This window comes from Pogonomyrmex barbatus, unplaced genomic scaffold (assembly GCF_055798465.1).
Source record: "Pogonomyrmex barbatus isolate J1 unplaced genomic scaffold, ASM5579846v1 scaffold16, whole genome shotgun sequence".
NCBI classification, from domain to species: Eukaryota; Metazoa; Arthropoda; class Insecta; order Hymenoptera; family Formicidae; genus Pogonomyrmex; species Pogonomyrmex barbatus.
In genome coordinates, this window is record NW_028297112.1 from 4,483,472 (window position 1) to 4,508,648 (window position 25,177).

The 25,177-nt window shown below is 34.7% G+C and overlaps 3 protein-coding genes across 3 annotated transcripts; 2 read left to right on the top strand and 1 right to left on the bottom strand.

Moving 5' to 3' along the window:
* Positions 1-3,474: 3,474 nt before the first annotated feature.
* CPR17 (cuticular protein 17) lies at positions 3,475-8,222 on the top strand. The gene is made up of 2 exons (XM_011633167.3): positions 3,475-3,959; positions 7,079-8,222. The coding sequence occupies exons 1-2, from the start codon at positions 3,948-3,950 to the stop codon at positions 7,523-7,525; spliced, it is 459 nt and encodes a 152-aa protein (XP_011631469.1). The 5' UTR covers positions 3,475-3,947; the 3' UTR covers positions 7,526-8,222.
* A 366-nt stretch (positions 8,223-8,588) lies between these two features.
* On the bottom strand, positions 8,589-10,067 carry CPR18 (cuticular protein 18). Its single transcript, XM_011633168.3, has 2 exons — positions 9,923-10,067; positions 8,589-9,248 (listed from the first exon to the last, which is right to left on the bottom strand). The coding sequence occupies exons 1-2, from the start codon at positions 10,001-10,003 to the stop codon at positions 8,865-8,867; spliced, it is 465 nt and encodes a 154-aa protein (XP_011631470.2). The 5' UTR covers positions 10,004-10,067; the 3' UTR covers positions 8,589-8,864.
* Positions 10,068-18,812: 8,745 nt separating this feature from the next.
* On the top strand, positions 18,813-20,197 carry CPR21 (cuticular protein 21). The gene is made up of 2 exons (XM_011633169.2): positions 18,813-18,860; positions 19,184-20,197. Exons 1-2 carry the CDS (start codon positions 18,849-18,851, stop codon positions 19,583-19,585), a joined length of 414 nt encoding a protein of 137 aa, XP_011631471.2. The 5' UTR covers positions 18,813-18,848; the 3' UTR covers positions 19,586-20,197.
* The last annotated feature ends 4,980 nt before the right edge of the window (positions 20,198-25,177 follow it).

Sequence of the window (25,177 nt, forward strand, 5' to 3'; positions counted from 1 at the left end):
TATGGCTCGCGTACAACTCGGCCGGTTCTGGGAGAGGGAAACCGTGATATCCTCTTCTGGATGCGTGCCCACCTCTCTCATGGTCAGCGCCTCGACGAGGATATTTAACGGGTCAAGTAGCGGGAGGTACCAACGTTTACTCGGTCAAGCATTAAGAAAAAATGAATAAATAGATCAGACTGTGCATAATTGGAAGACGCATGCCTCCAAGTCTGGGACCAAGTATTGGAAACACCAAATGTTGCATATAACGAAATGAGAGATACGATACGATACCGAGGAAGGAGAAGAAAGTGAATATCTTGGTTTGAGGTTGAGAGTGACAAATCGGACGGTGTAAACGCTCGTTGTCATCGACGTTAAACACTGAGTCTAAATAATTATCATGAAGAAACCTTCACTTTCTATTCTTGCGTAAGCAGCAATTGATTGATTTGTGATTTCATGTTACATGTCTTTCACGTTACAAATAAAATTGTGGATACTTGTAATATCAGGAATTCTGCAACTCTTTTTATATATGTATTTGAAAACGATATCGTATCACTGTATCAATAAAAGCGATCAACTTTTTATGTAGGCGACTGGTAGCCTTATTTTCTTCTCGACAGAAGGTCGCTTTCTCAAGTCCATTCCGAAACAGTTGTCTATCCAGTTATCTAAAGCAGTATCGGTATTTGCTTATCTTCCTATGAATCTGAGAGAAAATATAAACGAAAGAGATCTTACATATAGAATTTTTATGGACATGCATTAGGCAATAAATGTTACTATCGGCTACATGATAGCTTGATTATTATGGGTAGAACTTCTCCCAAATTATCAATTCGTTTATGTTTTATGATGCTGTAAACTACGATAGGCTCTAACTTTGGAATGTACGATTCTTTATCTTAGATGTAGATGACAAACGCAGCGCTGACTTTCGCCTGTTTAGTAGCAACCATATCTACTGCAGTGATTTCAAGTCCGTAACAGTCATCAAGTTCTATTTGGCTGAATAATAAGACAGTGTAATAATATAAGCTTCGAAATTCTGTTTATATTTCTTAATTACTTTTTTATTTTGTAAACAAATATTTTTTTCATTTTATATTAACAATTTTAATAAAAAAAAACGTTTTTGGCCCAATGATAAAAACATGAATGCAAGAGTTATTAGATTAAAACAAGTTATTGATTTATTTTCTAAATACGATATTTTCCATGTTAAGAAAATAAGAAAATATTGAAATAAAACAAAGTTACAATATACATTTTAAAGTTACAATATACATTTTAAACTTTGCCAAAAAAAAAAAAAATACGATATTTTTAATTGAAATAAAATATGTAAGGAAGCTAGAAATCTTTTTGTGCAACAATTTATTTATTTTATAAGTTTAGTTATTTTGGCTTTAAGCGAGACTTAATATTTTTAATTTGCTGAACCAAAACAAAATCAATACTTAAATTTGCGCTTATTTTATTAAGATTAATGCAAAATTAAAACATTATAAATTTTGCTTTTGCTTTGATACAACAAATTAAAAATCTCGCATAAAATGTAAGTATCGTAAGTACAATCTAAAACTGGATCTAAACCTAATTTATTTATAATAATTTTATCTGTATATATAATAATTGTAATATTGTATTTATATTAATTGTATATAATAATTGTATTATAATTGTATTTTATAATAATTGTAATATCGTAAATACAATCTAAAACCGAATCTGATCTAAAACTGATTTATTTATAATAATTGTATATTATTAACATATATAGCGTAAACAACATTGTATGATTTTTATGCAAACATCTATCGAGACCTCAGAAAAAATATTGAGTCGTAAAGATAGATATTAAAGAAAACAAGTAACGGAATATCGGATGTTTCTACCTATTTCTAGGTGCTTTTCCCATTCGGCAAGCTCACGCCCCGTTTAAGGAAGGTCCGTTTCCTTTCACCGCGATTCCTTTTACACAATAAACATTGATTATCGCGTAATACCCTATCTACATGTACACTTACGACCGCGAGCGTACGTAATACGTCTGATAGGATCATTGGGCCAAGGATCAGCCTGGCGGCTGTCTGCGGGTTCAATTCCCACGGAAGACCGGATAACGGGTGTTTAAGATGCCGGTGTCATTACCCCATGGTAAGTGACAGGTACAATCGAGCGTAACCTTTGCCTCCCTCGTGCGCCCAGAAAAAAGATCCGCGTGCTCGAATCGCGCGGATTGGAATTTCAAATCTACGTTCGAATTTGCATCAGTCTGCGAAATCGATTCCGCTCTCGCAAAATTTGCATCGCGCGCGTTAGAAGTTTTATAAACGTTCATTTAAATCAGGCGGTGACGTAAAAGCAAGACTAGGATGAGATCGCGGTGGTCGCTCACATCAGGGTCGCTCACATTAGAAGTGCCTGTTGCTCAACTCGCGTGTATTCAGAATCCGGAGATCAATTCGAATTCTCGAGTCACATCGAGGAGCTCCCGTACCTTTCACAATGGGACACCGTTCATTTGCATCTGACATTACAGCCCACGTGAAATATTTCTACAATTTCCCGTCGAATATCCGCAATCATTGTCTTGTAAACGCGCCCATCTTTGTGACGCCGGTATTTTATCGAAAAGTAGAGATTTCTATTCCGAGAGACCGATCGTTCAAAATTTGTATGATAATAAAGGTTGCCTCGACATTTCCGTGAACCGCAACGTTTACGTCATGTGGAATAAAAAAAGACTCTAACTCTTGCCGAGTTTTTCAGTCTCTTTTTCGTATAAACGTGACATGATTTCCAATTGCTCCGTAGAGAGTCTTACCAGTGGAATCTGCGGAGCAAAAACCGATCGATACGAGCAACTTATATCCCGTAAGTATCTCTATCTGCTAGGATCGGATGTTATACGGCTATCTCGGATCTAACAAGATCGTAAAACAGTAATGAAATCGTTGTTCGCTAAATCATTCCTTGATCCATACAAGTCGTGGTCACGTTTCAGCGCGCACGTCAGTGGTCAGACGGACATTAATTAATCTTCTCGCCAGTTGCGAAATGCGTGTTTGCATCATTTAATCTTCAACTCACAGGTGAATTAGATTAAATCTCCGATATCTCAAAAGAAGCGCAACATTAGACAATCGAAGACTCGAGTCAAATCTTTTCTTCTGAGAAGAAAAATCGATCATTTTCTCTCTCCCTCTCTCCCTCTTTTTTTTGACTTGTTCGCTTATTTTCCTTCTATCCTTTTCTTTCTCGACGCATCCAAGCGACGACAATCTCGGTCGCGACATCGCATCGCGCCGAACCGCTGCGGCGACCGAAAGTTGCACAAGGTGAGCGCCTCGTGTGTCATTACGTAAGGGCGAAAACTGCAAGCCGCGCGGATTGTCGCCGGACAGTCATTATTGCGACCGAGAAGGAAAATCTCCGGTGGTCGAACGCGCGATACGCCGGTGCCCGCGGATGGTCCCCTCCAGGAGATTTCCGGCGGGCGCAGGTGGAGAACGGCACGTCGTGCCTCCTGTGGCAACTGTGCACCTAAGCAGGGGTGTCGGGCCGCTTAGGCTCGGCGTGGAGACCTGCTCTCGATTCTAGAGCTCTTAGAGGGAGCAACGCAGACGACCGCACCGAAATAAACTTTCCCGGGTTATGTAAAAGCTGTATGTGTGGCGTCTCCGCATCCATGGACTGCGCCGGTATAAAGGTCGGCTCTGCCCCCAACGGTCCAAGAGTTGCTCGCGAACTTCACGCCGGCAATCATCGCGAGAGGAGAACTCTACATGTGGCTGCTGCTCGTGGTGCTCGATTGGCCGCCTACCTTTTTACGCCTAACGTTGTCTATTCCGCTTTAAACCCACTGCATCCACTCGACACAAAACGCCTCGTTTTCCTCCAGGGCGCCGCGAACCGCAATTGCACAAACGCGCGACCATCGTCGAGCCGGCAGCATGCGTATCTTGGTAAGTTTGCTCCTCTTCGAAGGCTTTCTCGAATTCTACATGAGACTCACTGGTGATGTTTAATCTTCTTGCATCTCCGATGAATCAATTAATCCAAAATTTTAATACTATTTTTAATCTTAATTTTAAAGTTTATAAATTTTCTAGAGGATTGTAAAAAAATATTTATTTTATATAGACTGAGAGATTTAAATAAATAATTTCTTACTTTAAAGTTTAAAAGTTACATTTTTGCAATAACTATTTGCAATAACATTTTAAATAGCGAAATTTAAATAATATCAAAAGAAGTCAATTTTTTATCAAGATAATAAAAATTTTAAGTAAAATTGAAAATTAAAAAATGTTTTAATTCTAGATTACTAAATTATAATATAATTCATTCAATTTGCAAGGAATGTGGCATGAATAATCTAAAAGAGCGAGAAATAAATAAAAGAATTAATAACGTTTCTTTTTCATCTATGCCAGATATGATATGATACAATTTGTTTATATCGGTAATTGAAGAGAATTAAAATAAAATCAGATTGAACAAAGTTATTGCAGATTCCTTTCTTTCTTGATTTTTTAAGGTGTTAAAAAGCTGAATGTATTTTAAATGTAATAATGTTTTTATCTGACTAGTGCATAAGGATAATGTACTTTCATGTAATATATTCTTAAAAATAAGTTGTATAATTTTACTGGAATTATTTTGAGAGAGGAAAGCTTTTATGTATAACGCAGATAAAATATGATGTGCCACCGCATTTTTGTAACTTTACGAGCTTCACGTATCTAGGTCACGGGAAAATACACATAAATAACACATACGGGTATAAAATATTTGCAATATTTTATATTGGATTCTTTACTTATAATGTTAAAGCGTTATATTAAACTTTGACAATGTGAGTAGAATAGATTACCTCGTATCATTTTGCCATCATTAATTTACGCATCTCATATCGATATTATTAAACAATATTGTATTTTATTGTTTAAAAGCCGTTCATTCATGTCGGTCTACTTTTTTGTTATTTTACCGTACAGCTACGATAAATCCCTTCGTTGAAAAACGTCGATAAAAATACTGGCAATAATTTCTCCTTGCAACAGTCAAAAATAGAGAACACATTCAATTTTTGCATATATTTTCACATTAGTCACACTCCATGCATTTATTTCCATAACAATAAACACGTCCGATCATTGATTTCTCTAAATCGCGGAGTCGGAGCTGGTCGTCTATATATATATATATATATATATATATTCATAAACGTGCGGTTTAACGTTATGTATGCGTATAGTAGGGTTATTCATCATCGTACGAAAGTTACGTTGGCGCAAAACAGCCATTACAACGTTACGTAATCTATTTAAATTACATAACTTATTAAATTTGTAAAGCTCGCATAATGGCGATATTGTCGCGCGTGTTTTGCACCGATGATGACCAACATCGACCATGATGAACGAGCTGAATAGTTAATTTGCATATACGTACATATTTTCTAATTGTCTACTTTCTCGTAGAAAGTACAAGTCAGTTCGAGGCATCTGTTTGATATCTTCTAGCATTATTGTACGTGCGTGCGTGCGTGCGTGCGTGCGTGCGTGTGTGTGTGTGTGTGTGTGTGTGTGTGTGTGTGTGTGTGTGTGTGTGTGTGTGTGTATGTGTGTGTATATGCATAACAATATTTATTATGAAACCTGTCAATTTTCCATGTAAGTCATTCACACATCACGTATTAAAAGAGCGGATGAAAATCGTATTAGATTGTTGAAAACACAAAATATAATTAAAAACAAATATGAATAAATAAATAAATTATGGAATATTTAAATAATTTTTTGAGAGGTTGAAAACAATATCTTATTTTTGTATCTATAATCATTTTTATTGCTGATTTTCAATTAAACTTAAATTACGGTTATTAATCTCCAATGAATAATATTAATATTATGAGATTCGTCGAAGAAATGCGTTCATTTATATTAAACGCGATTAATCCGCGCTGCATAGAGAATGGTGATGGTAATGCTCCGACTAAGCCGGCACAAAATCGAATCGGTTTCGGTCACCGGATGCTAATCAAAGACTATGGGAAAAAGTCACGTACGATCGTGAGTAACGTAATACGGCGTCATTAGCGCGAGATATCCCCCTTACCGATCGCAATCGTGACCTACCTACCAACACATTCATACATTCATCTTGTCCTGACCTTTCGCGAGGAAAGGTGTCTGCGGCGGCTTTATGGGACAAACATAATGAGGATTAAAGCACCTGGTGTGTAGACGCCGGTTCTCCACGCTTCGACGGTGCGACCATCATCGACTCCGCTAGCATCTGCTAGAGACAACGTGTCTCGACTGCGCTAATATTTTCCCCTACTTGAAGAGAAACATCGATTACCACATACGAATCCACCCATTAAGATATTCGCGAGATAACTCAATCATTTTCCTCGGTCATTTTATGCGGCTTTTACGCCTCCGAGAAGTCTATGAAAGCGAATTTAGTGTGATTGTAAATGTTCACCACGCGGGCCTCTGTGTATTTATTACTCGAAACGATGAGCAAGTCCGTAGAGAAGGACGTCCGGTATCGTCTGAAAACAGCATCGTGTCTGTTATTCGTTTATGACGATGATGTAATTAACTTGGTAATAACGTCCGAAGAATCATTAATCAAATCCTCGGATTATCATTTTCGCGGATAAGCTGCTTAAATTGAAATGCGTCAGTCCCAGTTTTCAAACATTTAATAGAACGGATACAAATTGATAAAATAAAATTTTTAAAAACTTATGAAAATTATATCAAGGCAAAAAATTTATCGATCAAATCATCGTACCAGAGACCATTAGGAAAAAAACGCGTAATTTACAGATTAATTTTTTATTTCGCAGATTGTATAAATCCAGCTTTTAAATATTATAATTTAATATTTAAATATTATATTATATTACATTATGTAAAACTTATAATTTTTAATATTATAAGATTTAACAAAATAAAAGTATCTGATATTGCTATCCACTTTAAAACTTGCAAAAATACAAATTATCTTTTTAATATCGAATATAAAAGAAAAAGATATTAATTTCATTGATTTTTCTTTTTTTCAGTTATTAGCGGCTCTTTTCGGGCTCGTTCACGGTCAATATTTCCAAGAGCCAGAGAAGATCGTAAGCTACTCGCGTGATCTTGGCGACACCCGCGGTCACTACTCCTTTTCTTATGAGACCGAGGGTGGCATACTCCAACGGGAAAGTGGCAGCCGCAAATATGCAGGCACCTCTGACGAGACGCAGCTCATTCAGGGTTCGGTGCAATATAACGCTCCGGATGGCACCCCCATCGCTATGAGCTGGACCGCCGATGAGTTTGGCACCCAAGTGTCCGGCACCCACATTCCCACGCCACCGCCGATCCCTCCGGCGATCCAGCGTGCTCTTGAGTGGATCGCCAATCAACCGAGCACCCCCGAACCGATCGAGAAGGACAACCCCACACAAAACGCGGTTCCCCGCGACAATCGCCAATACAGAATATCCTCGAATAAGCGAAACTGAACGCGTGCGTTTGGCAAAGTAATCTTAAATCTGTTCAACATCACTGCCTATTTTTCCTGCCACTTTATATAAAACGATGTTTTCAATAAAAAATTTATATTTTTATAAAAGATCTCGAAAGTGCAATCTTAAGATAGATAAATCTTGGCAAAAGTTGCATCTCTTTTATAACATTTCCGCACTGAAAGGGTGATTCTACAAATAACAACGACTTATTCTATTTTTCTAGTAGCTTTCTTGTAGTTTACGCTATGATCTCATAATCAAATGCAGAAACATGTTGAAATGTAAAAAGACAAATCCTTTTTTTTATATATATAGGCACATTTGTCCTTTGTCACTTTTTTATCATTATCATCTAAAATTAAGATAAATAATCTACATCTGAGATTCAAACACAACACATTACATACATGTATGTACACATTGACATAAATAAGTAGATATACATTTAGATTATTATTTGATAAATACGTTTTTTCTATTTGCTTCTTCTATATATAAGTTTTGTTAAATAAATTTGGGCAAATTTACCAAATTATACAGATACAATGTTATTCTTAAGCTAATCACTACAATAAATAGACTGCATTTATTTATTTTTTATACGCGCATTATCATAATCCAGTTATGTAAATCTTATTCTTTATATATATATTTATATATTTAAATAATAATATGGCATATTCCTTGCAAATTAACTTGGTATCTTATCTATAGAATTGAATTTATTTGTTAATAAAAAAAATTCGAATTTTGAAATGTCAAAGAATGCGATTAATATTCGAAATCAAGATGCTAATTAGTATCACTATTTATCATCAAGATATCATTGTTGCATAATATTTATCTCCACAAAACAATGAGTCATAAAGAAGTTCTTGAAAAAAATAACGCTCTTGCACGAAGAAGTTTTCATACCGCACTTCGAACTTTTCCCAACTTCAAGAGCATCTCAATGCCTTGTTAACGCTTCCCTTGTTAAAAATATCATTAATGTATAATACAGACACTACCCTCCGTGTATTCATCTCACCAACCATAAACTCCAATCCAACAAGACTTGCACATCGATGAAGTTTATTTATAATATATTATTCAGATTCTATTTGTATACAGATATTGTACAAAAGAATATTAAAAAAATTCATGTAGAGGCGCGCATAAATACAAAAATGACGACACAAAGGGCCGCCTTATACAGGAATCGAGGACCCATCAATTCTCGATATAACGATCAGATCCACCTTGTCCTACATCCGTCTTACATCCTGAAGATTCGCATCTTTGACTCGCCAGTTCTATCCTTCTTCCATCACGGGATCTTCTCCGGTGTCCTTTAATGCTTTTCGTTCTCCTCGGGATGTTCGGCGATGTACTGAAGGGCCTTTAGGATATGAGCTGGTACCGGCGGCGCGGTGGGCAAATGAGCACCCTCCGGCTGGAATCCGTTCTCGTTCGCCACGTATAAGATTTGATAGGTCTGGCCGTTGGCGTCAGTGAAGCTGAAGCTGCCTCGTGCCTCCAGGGCTTCGCTGTCGGTACCGACATTGTTGAGATGACCCTCTTCCTGAGCCTGAATGCCATTACCGGTCTCGTAGCTGTAGTTATAAGAGCCGTCGGGGTTGGGCCCGTCCAAGGCTTGCTTGAGGATGGGGATTGGAGTGGTGTCGTCAAGGGGGGCGGCTACTGTCGTTGCCACGAGGGCGCATAAAGCGATTATCTGGAAAGGTAAAGAATAATCCTTTATGTCGTGTCTTGAAAATCTTGGCTTTATCTTTGTATTACAATAAGAAAGACTTTTTTCTAAAAAATTCTATCGAAGAATGGATGAATAAGTAAAAATGGATTAGTAAATAAAATTACATTTTTTTGCCGATATAAAAAAAATTGAAATCAATTCTATATTTATGATTTAATAAAATATTTTATATTTTTGTATCTAAATGCTATTAATAATTATATTGTAAAATTTATTGAACAGTCTATATAAAATTTGAAGATCTTAATTAAAGATTTAAATATTCCTATATTATTAAAAAAACAGTTAATATATTTAGTAAACATAAGAACAATAAGAAACAAACAAATTATATGAGTTATTTATTATATCAACTATATCAATTATACACTCTAATCTTTTTCTTATTAATTATTTAAAATTTTTAAATTGTATAGTTTGTGAATAACAAAGATACGTAAGAAAGATTCTTGGTTATATTTTAAAGTTAAAAAGAATTTTCACTACAATCGTGTGACCGAGACGAACTGATTTGATCGATTTACAAAAGCACTTGAATTAGAAAAATATCGTAAATTCAGTACCACATCTATGAATATTTTATATTTTATTCACTGTGTTACCTGTCTTGTATTTGTACAAAAACTCGAACTCACCAATGGATTCATGTCGAAAAAAAGATATATTTTATTTTTCCTAGCTGTCACTCGGAAGCTTCTCGTACACTGACTTAACATGCACGTCTTCCGCTTTATATATCCTCCATCTGGACATTCGTGGACCTTCTGGTAATACCTTATTTAGGCCCCCTCCATCCCCCGAATTTACTTATTCGTTCCCCCACTCGAATGACTCGTAGCATATATCCGAATTTTGCAGATGAGTCAAACGCATACGTGCGCACACGTATAGAAGGCCTGATCTTCTCGGCAGGACTTCAAACCTGAGGTCATACATATGCCTAAAATCACAAAAGGTCGACATCTCAATATAGCAAAGAGATAAACTCACACGCTTATCCGACAGGAAATAATCCTGTCCTAAATAATCCTGTCACCATGATAAAAAATATCGTACAATTTAGCACTTCTAAAATTGCAGTCGAGAATCGTGTCGACTGTGTCGCTAAGCCAATTATAAGCTTCAGCCAATAAGAATGTATCAAACGTAATAAAAATAAAAAATGTGATATCAATGCGGATTTCTAAAAACATCACAAAATATATTAATTGCAGAAGATAAGAGAATGAACTGTCGATAAAAAAAAATGTTTGATAAAGATATTGTCCTACAAAAACCAAGCAACAATCTCATTTGACAGGTTTTATCATGTCAGATTTTTTTTAAAACCATTTGCATATACTGAATAACTCTTTATAGATACTCTTTAAAAATGAATATATTTTTATATACACTTATTTACAAACATATTTTTTTTTTAAACTTTTATATGTATCTATAAAATAATTTATTGTTACTTGTTAAAGGTAATTATTTTTAGAAGAATTTGTAATATTCAAAAGTTTTTTATCATTTCTGTTAATGAATACTACCTCATTTTCCAGCCAGAAATGTATCTCTACTAATTTTTAAATTGACATTTTTACATTTTTATCTGTGACCTATCAACGCTAATCTAATACAGAATTTATTTTGATTATCGTATAAGTTGTCTATTTTCAAATTTTAATTATTTTGAAAAAGAATATTTCAACGAATTAATAAAAATTACTAAAACTAATATCAAACTTTTTTTATTTATTATATTTTATTTATTCTATTTATTTTAAAAATTTAATGTTTTAGCTAAGACTTAATATCCAAAATAAATTATTGAAAAAAAATATTTAAAACGAATTATTTAGAGCTTACTTTTAAAATAATGTCGGAATAGAATTTTGCACTTTTTTTTTAAATAGTAACATACAGAGAATATATACTTTTATATATATATATATATATATATATATATATATATATATATATATATATTTAACATACTTATTTATAACAACATGTTTCAAAGAAATTTTGATGTGATTGTTATAACCGTTGCATTTCAATCATAACTAAAAAATGTAGTTCAGATATTTCTGAAAATGGTCTATAAAAATTTATCTTTCAAATTGTATAAAAAGTCTACAAAAATGCGGGAGGAAAGTAGACATCATAATTGCCGCTAAAAGCAGATGAAGTCATATTGGAAATTTTTTCCTCCAAAAAGATGCAATCGACGATGATAAACGCGTCATTGGAGTATAAAAAAGACTGATACGCCTGTGCTAAAGGACAACTCGTGACCAATGAGGAATCCATATATTCATGATATGTTAACAACAACGTGGTAAGATTTCGATCGCAAAATATAAATCATTGTAATCGAATTTAACTATTCGATGTATTTATATTCTTCTATCTTAACGATATTCTTTCCGAGATATTACATACTTAATAAATACTACTGTTTCGCATGTATCCGTACTAAGTCGAGAATTTCGAAAATACTTTCTAGCGAATGTTTCGCGAATTCTGTTCGCTTCTCTTTCACTCGTCGTGAATATGCACGTAAGTGCCATTAATTTTCTCGCACGAAACAAATACGTATTAGCCTATGGATGGCACAAGTGAAAGAATAATCCTCAAGTTTATCAAACCACCGTTATAATCGTTCGCAACATCACGAACTTGCCTGGTCATTGTTTACAGATTGCTTGTGCAACCGAATGGCATTATTCCACCCGTTTATTCCGATGGCTGAATTCATGGCCGAGTGGCTCGCAAAATAAGTTAGTCGGTAAGCGAGAAGTGGCCTATCCAATGCAAATGACGTATATTTGTGTATGTATATGTGTATGTATGTATTATATTCATATATTTTATTTTGCTTAAAATGTTATATAATCCAGTAATGCAAAAGAATATATTCATATTCATATTTGTGTCTAACAATTTTTTTTTAAAGATCAATTTTTAAAGATCAATATTTTAAAATATTATATAATGCTTTATCAATGTCTTCTATCAAATTGTCCAAATTAATTTCTTTTTAGTAACATATGCATCAAATAATCATTTAAAAAATTATTTATTGTACAATCATAAGCATAAAAAATAATAAAACTAGTTAATAAATTTCATAAATATAACTTTTTATAAGTTTTTATAAAGTTTTATTTTACATATTAATATTAAAATAACTTAAGATCTTAATGTCCTAGTTGTTATTTAAATCTGTTAACTACAATTTTTTTGTATTAAAAGAAGAATATAAAAAGTCAAATATACATTTTGCATACTCTAAACTTTTAATTGTTATATTTTATTTAAAGCGACTTTTAATTGTATAAAAAATAATTATTTAAATTGTAATAAACGTTTGTTGATAGCCCAGTGCTCACTCGCTCATAGTCTTCTTATTCAGACATTACGTATAAATGTAATATAAAACAATACATCTCTTGTTTTGCAAAGAAATACAAATACAAATTTATTCGCAACTAGGATCTTACAAACAAACAAAAAAAAAACAAAGAATAGTCTTATAAATTACTATATTTTTTGCGCTATGCAAATATGAGAAAATCAACGTAAGATATACGAAGATGGAAAAATTAAAGAAAAGGAATAAGGAAGGAGATAAAATAACGACGAGATGGAAAACGTTTCTCGTATTGAGCATTCGCGCAATAATTGTCTAAGAGAAATTATTCGGGAAGAAGTATCTAAATTACCTGTGTACATCACATACTCATCTCGAAAGACTTATAACGCGTGAGTTGATGATATCGTAAACTTAATATTATTTAGCGAGATAACTTTCGGTGACTTTTGAGTAACACCGCCCGCGGGCTGCTGTGCGGCCTTCGAACACGTGTGAACACACGTGTTCTCGTAAAAAATTATTGAGCAGTATCATTATTATCGAGACTTCGCATATATTACATGAAACATATGCATCTTGATATTCAGAAAAGCAATTTCCTTATTTCAAGAAAGGCGAAAAGGACACTTTTACTGGTAAATTTTTAAAATTTTTACAAATTTGACCAATTGCAGATTTGAAAATAATTTTGTTGGATTATCGAAATTATTATATAAAATGTTAAAATATGGTGATAACACTGTAAAAATTTTTGATCTTCTAGCAAACAATTTGAACGTCGTAATAATTTTAAAGACTTAACAATATTATTTTCAGATCTATGTCTGGTCAAGTTTTAAATTTACTAACAAAAATTGTTCTGTCCGTATATATTAGATAATATGAAAAATATAGTTTGATTGGTTGAATCAAATTCTAGTGAAATATGAGCGACTCAGAAAGTCTTCGATTAAAATTTACTAGATCTATTTAAGTCAACCAGAAATTTTGATAATTTAAATTATGATAACTTCAACTTGAATTTCTGAATCGTTCATATCTGATCAGAATTTGATTCAGTCAACCAAACTATATGTTTCATGAAACAGAAAGAGATGATCAATCAAAGTCTCGAATAATCTTATTCGATAGAATCGCGAGCATGAAAAGTTACCAAAAAAAGACAAGGAAAGATAACAGAATTAAAACAATGGAGGCTTTGCCGTAACAAATTTATTTAATTTATCTTTGTTATTTGATTTATTTTTATTTAATTATATTTTAATTATATTTAATTATATTTTTATTTTTATTTTTATTTAATTTATCTTTGTTATTTAATGCCGAGGTCCTCGCACCGACACATTCTTGTCATCTCATTTATGTTTCGAGAGACTATATAATATATCGTTATTATAAGATTTTCAAGTAAATCTGAGACGCACAAAGCCTATCAATCTTGCCGAATGGCTGAAGGTCAGGATCTACGAGTCATGTTAGACGTCATAATAGAATCTCAATAGGTGTTCTTCACCTTTTTTTTCTTCTTCTTCTTCTACCGCGCAACATATTTCGCAATGAAATTGAACGTGCGTACACGAGTCTCTAATTTTCAAATTAATTGCGCGCCAGAATCCGTCTTTGCATCCTCGTTAGTCTTCTCTTTGCTGAATTTCACGATGCGGATATGTACGCTCGTTAAATTAATCCATCGCGTTTGTAATTGTCTCGGCAGCGCGGCGCAGATTGTAACGCAAATGAACGACGAGATGCGTAACTATCTTAATATGTCTCGACATTGATTGCTCACTGAATTTCAAGATCATCATATAAACATATAGACGGACATTGCTCGTTTGTTACAACGACATAATTCAAAAAACAAAGTTTCCCAAAAAATGAGCTTGAATATCCTCAGTCATTAAAATTAAAATTTTATATTGCATTTTTAAATGCAATTTTGGTGTACTAACTAATTGTAGAGGAATGATAGTATTAGTTCTTTATTTAATGTATTGAATCTTCACCTATTATAAAAAATAATTCTCTTGGATTTATAGCTTGATGCAAAATTCTCTTTTTAATTAAAAATTTTAGAAACTCAATTACGTCGTTTTATCGATAATAAAAACTCTAACGATCCATTCTTCTTTTTCCAAATTACTTGTAAATGACAATTTTCATGTCATTGTAACAAATGAATGATATATGTGCAAACATATAAAATCATTCAAGATTTTTAATTGCGAGAGAAATAACTTAAAAGTAACGGAGTTATTTCTGCAGAGCAACTGATCGCAAAATTGATATTTATGATATTTATCTTATAAAAATTAATATAATATCTCGCAACATACGAAGTAATAATAATACATATTACAGTTTTTAATATAACAAGATATATTGACTTGGAATATGTTAGCAATAATTAACAGTCATTGCTCTCGTGATAATTGCAAAAAAAAAATGCGACCAATTAATCGTAATTTACCATTACAAGATGCTCGGAGATCTCGTTTCGCCTGCTCCTCGTAATGGAATAAGACACGCCATTATTTGGTACCGCGGGGGCCATTCCGCTAACCCAAATACCGCACACGGCATTTTTACTTTCACACAACGGCAGATGAGCCAAACTCATTTGAGTTACTTCAACGGAGCTGTTACGCAGTCCGGTGATTAAGGAGTCTCGCGAACGACAGGCCCGTGACAATTCATCACCTGATACCTCGCGACGGATAGACGTGTCCGGCGTGCCGTGTTCGAAGGACCGCGATGAAAAATGACACCTCGTGAAATTAGCGATACGCGAGATGTAAGACTCGTTCACGCGATGCCGCGGGCCAATCCGCCGCGACGCAAGAGAATCCCCCGTTATTCAAATCCCGTCATAATCTTGATCCGGCGTAAACCCTTGTGAAATCACATCGAATGTACCACCAAACGCGAACTGACGAACAAAAAAGAATTCGTACGATTTGAAAAGAAGCAGCGAGAGAATGCAGCCAGAAATCTATCCTTGAATTTGCCAAAACGGCAAAAAAGAAACAATTTTCTTAATTTGAGTAAATTTTCTCGGTAATTCTATTTCCAAGTTCTTTAAATTCTAAGAGCTCTTAAAGAGCGGAGAGAGAATGGTCTATTATTAGAAAATACTTTGGCGCATTAATTGTTTCTCATCTCGCTTAAGTGAGATCGTTTAAATATCTTTTGGATGTATGCTTTAGGTAACTGTAAGTGTTATCAATTATATTTTCAGCTATATATGTGAAATTATTATTACAAATGTAAATTAGTTGCGTCTTTTATTCGTGGCGCGATCTATGGTATCCTTCACTCACTCTCTGGCTTCTTATGATCGTTAACATCCAGTCGAACGGCAGAAATGACGATCTCAATATGATTATGCATGCTGTTAATACTTATTATTAATGTTCCATTTCTAAAGAGAAAGGAGAGACTCATAATTTCTATCGACAAAATAATATTTTTGATTGCATTTATTTCCGATATAATTGTTTTTTATTCGAAATGTGGGACCCTATAAAAAAAATCATTTAAATCCTAATTCTGCTTTATCGGCGGAAATCGGCAAAGAATCCTGCAAGAAGTCAGCTAGAGGACTCAAAGTGACGTTCTCGCTTTCTTCTGCGAAGCTAAGATGACAAATATAATTAATATGCAAATTCTTTCTAAATTAGAATTAGCTTGAGTCGCGAAAATATTTGACACGCGAATAGAGCAGATCTGTTTTATATCCTTTGCAAAGATCGTTTTAATGATGATAGGCAAGTCCACTAATGTATCTATTTGCGAATGACGAAACAGTCTCGCAAAGACGCATTGTAAAAATCGTTCTAAGATGCGATAAATTACATAAGATTTGATTTTTCAAATTTAATTGTTCTCAAATTAATGCATCGTACAGAAAACTTTCAACAAGGATTTTCAGCATGAATTTTGATTCTCGCAAATTATTTGATCAATTCATAACTTTCTTCTGCATAGATAATTGATCGATGCCAATAATTCTTGAATCGCAAGCTATTAAAAACCTTGAAATACTCATAAATTAAATTTCAAGGATACAGAAATAAACGGAACGGTATATCTTCCTGTTCATTTTAATTAGATTCTATTTATTTCGCAAAAATTTGACGATTGAAACGTAACTAGCAAGATAATCTGATGCTGGGACGTCGAATATTGCAAAAAAATTACGATTATTCGTTTAAGTTTAAAGATCCCACGAGCACTCCCTCGAAGAAACACTGCCTCGTTTAAAAAATATATTCTTACTGTCGCTCATGTTTTCTTACAGCCAGACGATTTATAATGTTTCTTTGTGAGCAACAACAAGTGTATCATTATAACAAACAACTGCATGCTACATCTCGAGGATCAGGCACCTGACCTCCATTACCGAATTTGTCTCTCCCGGTCGTTTCATGTGCGCATATGTGCAACTCGATTTTATCGAAGACTTTCCTTTTCGCGAGGATATATCCATTTATATTCCTGGAGAAAGGATCCAGATAGCTACTGTTCGAAAGGATACGTTCGTGTCACAAGTCCTTCGACTTACGACCTTTTTACCTCTCCAATATATTAATAACGCGCCACAATCATAAATACATACTAGACATTTGTAGCCATCGAAACGAGAGAGACGTGATTAATGAGCCGAATCGCGCGCGTTTATCATTTTCTAATTGTAAGCGATATCTCGGTTAATTAATGTTTATATTATATTATACTGTTTATTGTAAAATTTAAATTGTTTCTGTTAGAAAATGTTTTTCATAAAACAGAAATATCTGGTTTCGATAAACAAAATGTAGAGATAGAATAAAAATGGTATTTTCATTTAACAAAATCGAGTGTAAGGCAAAATTTGCGCAATGAGAAAAAAAATTGAATTGAGAAAAAAAACTTTTTTTTGTCACGTGCATCGTAAAATGAAATAAGATGGTAAATATTTCTTTGGAGAAATTTTGTGAAATAATAATATCTTTATTCATCGAAGATATTTTTTAAAGTTTGTTCGTTAAAGTTCTTTTTTGAAAAATTATTCAGAAGTAAAATTGCTCTTTATTATCACGACAATTTCAATGACCTTTATTTAATTGGAGGAAATAACCAAGGTGCGCGATTATTCTGTGATTATGATAAACGATAAATGAACTTGCGTATTCGGCTTACGTTGCGCCCGTCAAGGATTTACGGATTTGCTACACGTTGGCTGAATATACAACGGAGAAGTAACGAAAATTCACACAACGAGATCACCGGGTCAACAGAATGCGGCGAAAACACTCGTCGTATTAGGTAGTCCCGCGTTCTTCCACCGACATTGAGAGAAAAATTTATGATCGACTTAGCGAAGGGAAATTTTATCTTTCTCCCGGCGCACATACAAAGAATAATCCTTTGTTGGTAACGTGTTTGCTTTACGAGAGAGATTTACCTTGTCGACTTTAATATTTTACAACGTGATGTTTATGCGATGAAGTTACTCCTCCAAACGCGCGCGAGTATCGGATTTTGAACTTTGTTGTGAATTTTGTTGTGAACTAAAGGAATTTATCTCTCCTTTTTGAATAATCTCCAATTAATTTTCAAAAATAGACTATTTAACTTGTCAAACACGCAGCTATCTTGGCTAAGCTGATCTCGGGTTTTGACAGCCTTGGGTAAACGCATGCCACACGTGCTTACTTTGTAATTCCCGAAAGCAGACTCGCTAAGGATATACATGAATTTGCTTTCGCAAACACAAAGTGTGGAAAATTTTTATTAGATATATATTTATTATTATTAATTGTTATATAATAAATGAAAAAATCTCTTGCGCGAGCGATGATGATGAAGATCTAGGCAGAGATAGCCTGGAAAAATTGGAGATGAAAGTATTTACGAATCTGGTTTACGACGTAATTTGGTTTCGCTATATATTTCGGCTTTTACGTAAAATGAACGGACACAGAAATATCATTCAGGCAGAAATAGCATTCAGGAATCATTATGTGGCCATTTTTACATCTGGTCATCTTGCCTCACTATCAATTTCTTCGACGATGTCGTAATGTGTGTCAACATGTTGATCAAAATTCTATCAATAAGAGAGAGATTCTGCGCGAACAAGGTGTCACCATACTATATAAAAGGCGTCTCCTGAAATTCAATTTTATAACGAAACGGACACAGTCACACTTAGCATCATGAAGGCTTCGGTAAGTTTACTTAGCAATAAAACAAATTAACAAAGAAAAAATTAACTAACTCTATTGATTATTTTCATACTATATTTACATTCAACATTTACATACTAACACTTACATATATAGTTTATTTTTTATGCTATGCAATTATTATTTATTTTTTACGTTTTATGTCATAATTTTCGATTAGAAAGATATCAAATTTTGTTCAGAATAGATTTTTTTCTAAATTAAATATTCTGACGAATTATAAATAACAGATAAAATAATTCTATATTTTTTAAATATTTTGTCCTGAAAAATTAATGACTGAAGAGTAAAAAAAATTCTTTCAGATTATCGCACTTCTCTGTGTACTAGTGGTTGCACGTGCTGCACCACCATTGCGTCATCGAATACAATATACAACAAATAACTTTATTCCTATCGTGGCTTCAAACCTGGACGGACCGAATCCGGACGGTTCGTATAGCTTCAATTATGAGACCGCAAATGGCATTCAGGCACAGGAACAGGGTCACCTCGCCAAGATCTCCAAAGAAGAGGACGCTATTCAAGTCCAGGGAGCTTTCAGCTATACCGACAACAATGGCAATCCTTTCGCCCTAAGTTACATCGCCGACGAGAACGGTTTTCGGCCTCAGGGCGAGCATCTGCCGACCGCGCCTCCTATTCCTCTCGAAATCCTGAGAGGCCTCGATTACATCGCCCAGCATCCCGAAGAGGACAATCTCTAAAAACGCTACAGTAACATTCAAATTATTTAAATTGAAATCTCGACTGTTGAGCTTGCAATCCTACGATATCATGTAAATAATTAGTGCCAATAGTTTGCGCGCGAAATTATATCTTCATTAATTTAAAAAGTATGTATAGTGCAGTGAAAGTTCAGAATATTTATTCAGAAAAGTTCAAAATTTGAAACAGAAAGAGACAAATTGTCGATATAGAATTTAACGACAGATTTTTCATGTTTACGTGAATTTATATTATAATCCAATCTATAGTACTCGAGTAATATTAAATTATATACATTAAAGCAGATATAATTATAATGAGTTAAAGAGAATCCATAACTTTGGAAATTTAATATATCGAAATTATGTCTATTGCGATATTTGGACTTCATATTTCTAGCTCCATTTGCAAATCTAACATATTCGCATGATTTAGCAAATTTCCTTTTGCAAGAGCGTCCTCCCAGCATCGAATTAATGCAGTCAATTAGCACCTACTGCGTTAATTATGGAATCACGTAGCGCGCGCACTGTATACATAGAACCACCGTGACCGTAATGTTTATATTAAACGTTACTTGTAACGACAAAATAAACGTGCTTGAACCTCGACTCGGTCACGCTTTCTTTCCTTGACTGAAATTTATCTAACCGCCGAGCATTAAACACATCATGATTTAATCCGCTCATTAAAATCAGTATCAGATCCGACCGTGATTTGAATACATCGGTGATCACAAATAAGCTCGACTGGCTAGTTTGCAATTACATGAATAAATACCAAGCGATATTTAATGAGCCGCACGAGTAGATGACGCAACAGCGATCGTCGCATGTGACGAAATACCGAGAGACATTGGCACAATTGGCAATGCTATTAAATGTATGTATATTTATAAAATTTTACATAAATTTTACATAAAGTTGTAGTTTTGTAATTTTTTTTTTTTTTTTTTTTTCATTTTTGTAATTATTATCTCCGATGCCATCGAGGAACAATCGGCTGAGGAGAATCGCGCGATGAGAGTATCGTGTCAAAGTTTATCGCGGCGCATTCTCAAACAGTCGCCATGTGAGTTACAATGCTCTGTCCGGGAATATCCTCGATGGTGGATTTTCGCAATTCCGGCTGAGAAATAGCGCTTTGGGCGAGCAATCTCCCGGGAGTGGAGCGCGCGCGCTAATCCAAAACGAGCGACACGATCCTCGCGCGGCACGTATCCTCGCGGATACACAAAAGCGTGCGATTTAAATAAGATAAATGCTCGCGTCTTACGGCGGAACGTGCCGCGGGTATAAAAACGAGAATTACGACATCGCATTAGCCGTTGCCCGACGTCCGTTACGTTCAGGAGCCCCGTTCTATTCGTGGACGTTGCTGCGCAACGTCCGGAAGAGAAAAAACGCCTATGTGGATTAACGAACGTAATACTTGCGGAACGAAATACTATACGTATCTACGCCGTCAATCCCTCACGTGAATCCTTTTTACGCATTTATCCATTAATAGAAACGTAAAATACGACGACGCGTTGACTGAACGAACGATGTCGCGCGGTTACGAGCTGCTCGGGAGGAGGCGATCCTTGAAATTAATTTATTCCTAAGGTATTTTCCATACTCAACGCGTATGCCTGTGGTCGAAACGATTAAATCACTAGTTCGTCGTTGATGCCGCGCTTCCAAGGAATTCCGTGGATAATGGTACGAAATTGCGCGGCGAAGAAACGTTTTCGCGTCTCATCTCTGTCTCTCTTACGTTAAATTGAAAATATTTTTTGCTACAAGACAAGTTTCTTCAATCTCCGAGTGGCATCTTTTCTCCCGTAAATCACTCTACCCCGAGAACGTATCTTTAGGAAATTTACGTTGAATGAGGAAAAGCGATATTTCCTCCGATCAGTTTTTCTCTCACGCCTACTTTATAACAAGTATTTCTTTATCTAAATTGCGTCTGTGTTACATTGCCCGTCAATTGAATGATTTTTAAATAACAACAGAAACACAAAAAAAAAAATAATAAAAAGAGCAACTAGAATTTTATCACTACTTTTTGTATTTACCAAAATCTTATATTTATTAATTTTAGTAAATATAAACTTACAAAGCAAGATGTTATTTTTGGCTCCGTAATTTTTAGTTATATATACTCTTATATAATCAACGTTTATTTAGTAGAACATCATTGTAATTATTGGTTGTTTTGAACCTCGTTAAATTCCTCTATCTTGCCTCATATCCGTCGCCTTGTGTATGCTGGCCAATCAAACTCCTCTACATCTCTACAAGCTCGTACCTCGTAGTACTTGCGCCGGAATCTGCATACGAGTCTCGCAATCAGCGGATGCAACGATTGGATGCACCTCGAAATATCCAATCGCTTACTCGATCATCGTAGATCTCCCGCGTTACCGTCACGAGATCACGTCCCGTCCCCGAATTACTGTGATTGATATTTCTAGATACGCTAGGCAAGAGTGATGCCTCGGACACCGTGCGGTTACCTCAAAAATTCCATTACGTTTACAATCCTGGATGGTTCTCGATACAAGATAATTCCCTTCACAAAGACAAATAAGAATATTTCGCTATGAAATGGTCACTCCAGAACAACAACAATGCTAAATTTCAAATATTTAAAAATACAAATTTTCAATAACTAAATTTAATCCTATTCTTTTATATAAAACACGATGATAAACAATAGAACAAAATAACAATCGTCGTTCGTGTGGAAATCTCGTTACATTCAACTATTACATCTTGCATTTTTTAAGATCCCCTTGTCGACGAACGTCGAGCACCATCAATTAAATGCGCGAAACCACTTCGCGTGAAATATCTTTACACGGATCTAAGATCCGTCTCCATGGAAGGCGATATAATAGCTGGTTGCACGCTCGAAGGATCTGATCTGATCCCGATCATCCTCCGTGCATCCCACGTGGCTTCTTCTTCTTCTTCTTCTTCTTCTCTCGTTACACCTAACGCGTACGAATAGAAGAATTCCAAAAATATTAGCATTTATTGTCCAACAACAAATTGAAACAGCGAACTTCAAGATTCTGAAAATCATCTTGTGAATATAAAAATATTCTTTATAATAAAATGATATTTAATTATTATAAGTAATAAAAAGATAAAGTTTTCTGTGACATTTATTTATTAATTTATTAATTTTCTCAGTAATTATTTTATAATTTCTTACTAGGAAAAATAATTAATAAATAAATGTCATCTTCTACTGTGGAAAATGAGTTTTAACCGTACTTCTTTACGTTTGTTTAACATAACAGATGCTCGAGGGAATTTTGATATTTATTAGAGACTCAGCATCTGCTGAGTCAGGCAGATTATGCAACTATAACTAGACCAGCGGGTTATCCGATTATTCTTTCGGTTCTTCCCCAGGTATGCACGTCATCTCGTTGCATCGCGCCCTCGCCGAGGAGAAAGTCTTCCTCGTCACGACATCGGCCTCCTTAGATACCAGTTATAGATTTTTTGACGATCCGATTGATTCTTATATCGGTCTGCGCAATCGCGCAGTCACGTTCGCGCGCTTGAGAAATGGCAAATAATATAAGCAGAACAAATGAGATGCCAATGTGTAGCTTCACGGCTAATTGTCGAGTTTCGAAAACGCTCAAGATAAATATCTCGAATATTCTTGATTTTACACGCGGCATAACTTTTGCAATTTAGCTGTTATAATATGTAGGCAAAAGGTTTTTTCTCGGATAGCATTTTGTAATTTATAGCCATAATTTGGAGAGAACTTCGAATTGTGTGGTTAACCCTTTAACGGTGGCATTTTGGTGGATTTTATGCCGCTGATAAATTTTCCGTTTTGCAAGCTTTTATACGTTTTGTTGAAAGTGTTATAGACGCGATGAAGCGTGTCTTAATGCATCCCATAAAGAACTATGAGTATTCAATTTTTACAGCTTCGAGTTTTGCTCCGGCGCGATTAAACAAGACAATCTTCGACGCGCGCCTCTTACGACATAATGTCATAGATCATAGATCGCAGATGGTACAACTCGCGGATCACGGATCATGAATTATCCAGTCGTGAAAATCGACAAGAAACTGCAATTTTTGCAAAAAAGGAAAAATTTTTCTAGCGAAAGGATGATGATAAAGCTGCGTTTGAATACATACAGAATATTCCAGACTTAATTTTAACGATAAAGTCTCTGAATGTAGGTTCGACTAATAACGATCGTTAATACGCCGTCGATAGTTCGCAAAAAAAAAGCAATCCCTCGGTAATGAGGTAATGAGCGTGCGAACTTATTCGCGAATGAAATATAAATCGACAGCGGGCGTGCATGTGGAGGGCGACCTTGACATATAAGTACACGCCGCAAACACTTCTAAGAGAGCGAATGTGGCCGCGGGGGAGGAGACGTCGTAACGCGCGCACCGAATTCAATTTTACTTTCATCCCGCGCGAGAGCGGAACGGAGATTCTGCGAAAATTACTTTGACAATTCGTGAGAGGCGAAACGACGCGCGACCGACTTTTAAAGCTGACCGATTAACGCGAGAGCGCGGTCGTCCTCCCGCGCTCTCCTGCGTGGCATTTTGAATTCCTGATCCTGGCAACCGACTCGGCGAGGCAAAACGAAATAACGAATTGTTTCTCCTCAACGAGGCTCCGTGTGCTCGATATCAAATCCTGCGATTGTCTCAGTCTGAGAATCGAAAATCACGGATATCTCGAAGAGCGACGAGATACATCCTGTACATTTCAGATTTCTCGAAGGACGTTAAAGGCAAATTGCAATTGCAATTTTGATGTAACAAAATAATTATCGCATATATTATCATTACTAACCTCATCACTGCAGGTATCGTTACCAGCGCAATTATGTTAAACAAGCGATGAATCATCCGTCATTTTTAAATTGCAACTTCAATAGCCATTGGTTTGCAAGCACAAAAAAATAAAACGGCCAAGATCTTTGAATATCGGTTTATCTTGGGTTAGATAGATAGAAATATCATGTTGTAGAAAAGTTCATTAATCATGTATGACAATGTAATAATCATTAATGTACTTATGGCGTATTTAACATAAACGTGTATTTTATGTGTCATTTGGTTTATCAACTATTAGCAATTTTAAAAATTTAGACTTCAGAAAATAAATATAAAAGATAAAAGGTAATGTAAAAGGTATGTAATAAAAGATACAAATCGATAACACTAATACGTAATAATAATAACTGACCTGCTTTATTTTATGAATAAAATTAAAAAATATTGTGGATAATCTCGACCCATCCAAAATAGAAATTAAGACATGTGGATTTTTATGGAAGCCATTTGTGAAAATTCAATGATTTTGTCTTCAAAAATTAATTAAAAATTAATTAAATTCCAGAAATGGCTATAGGTCGTTAGTATGAAGTATTGGATTAACGTCATAATAGATATCTGTATCTCTATTATATTTACTATTTCTTCTGATAACAAAATGTTCTATAATTATAAAAATAATTAATATAATTATAAAAAAGAGAGAGAATTTATTATACAATTATTGTATACAATTTTAAAATCCTATTAACAAAAGATAATAAA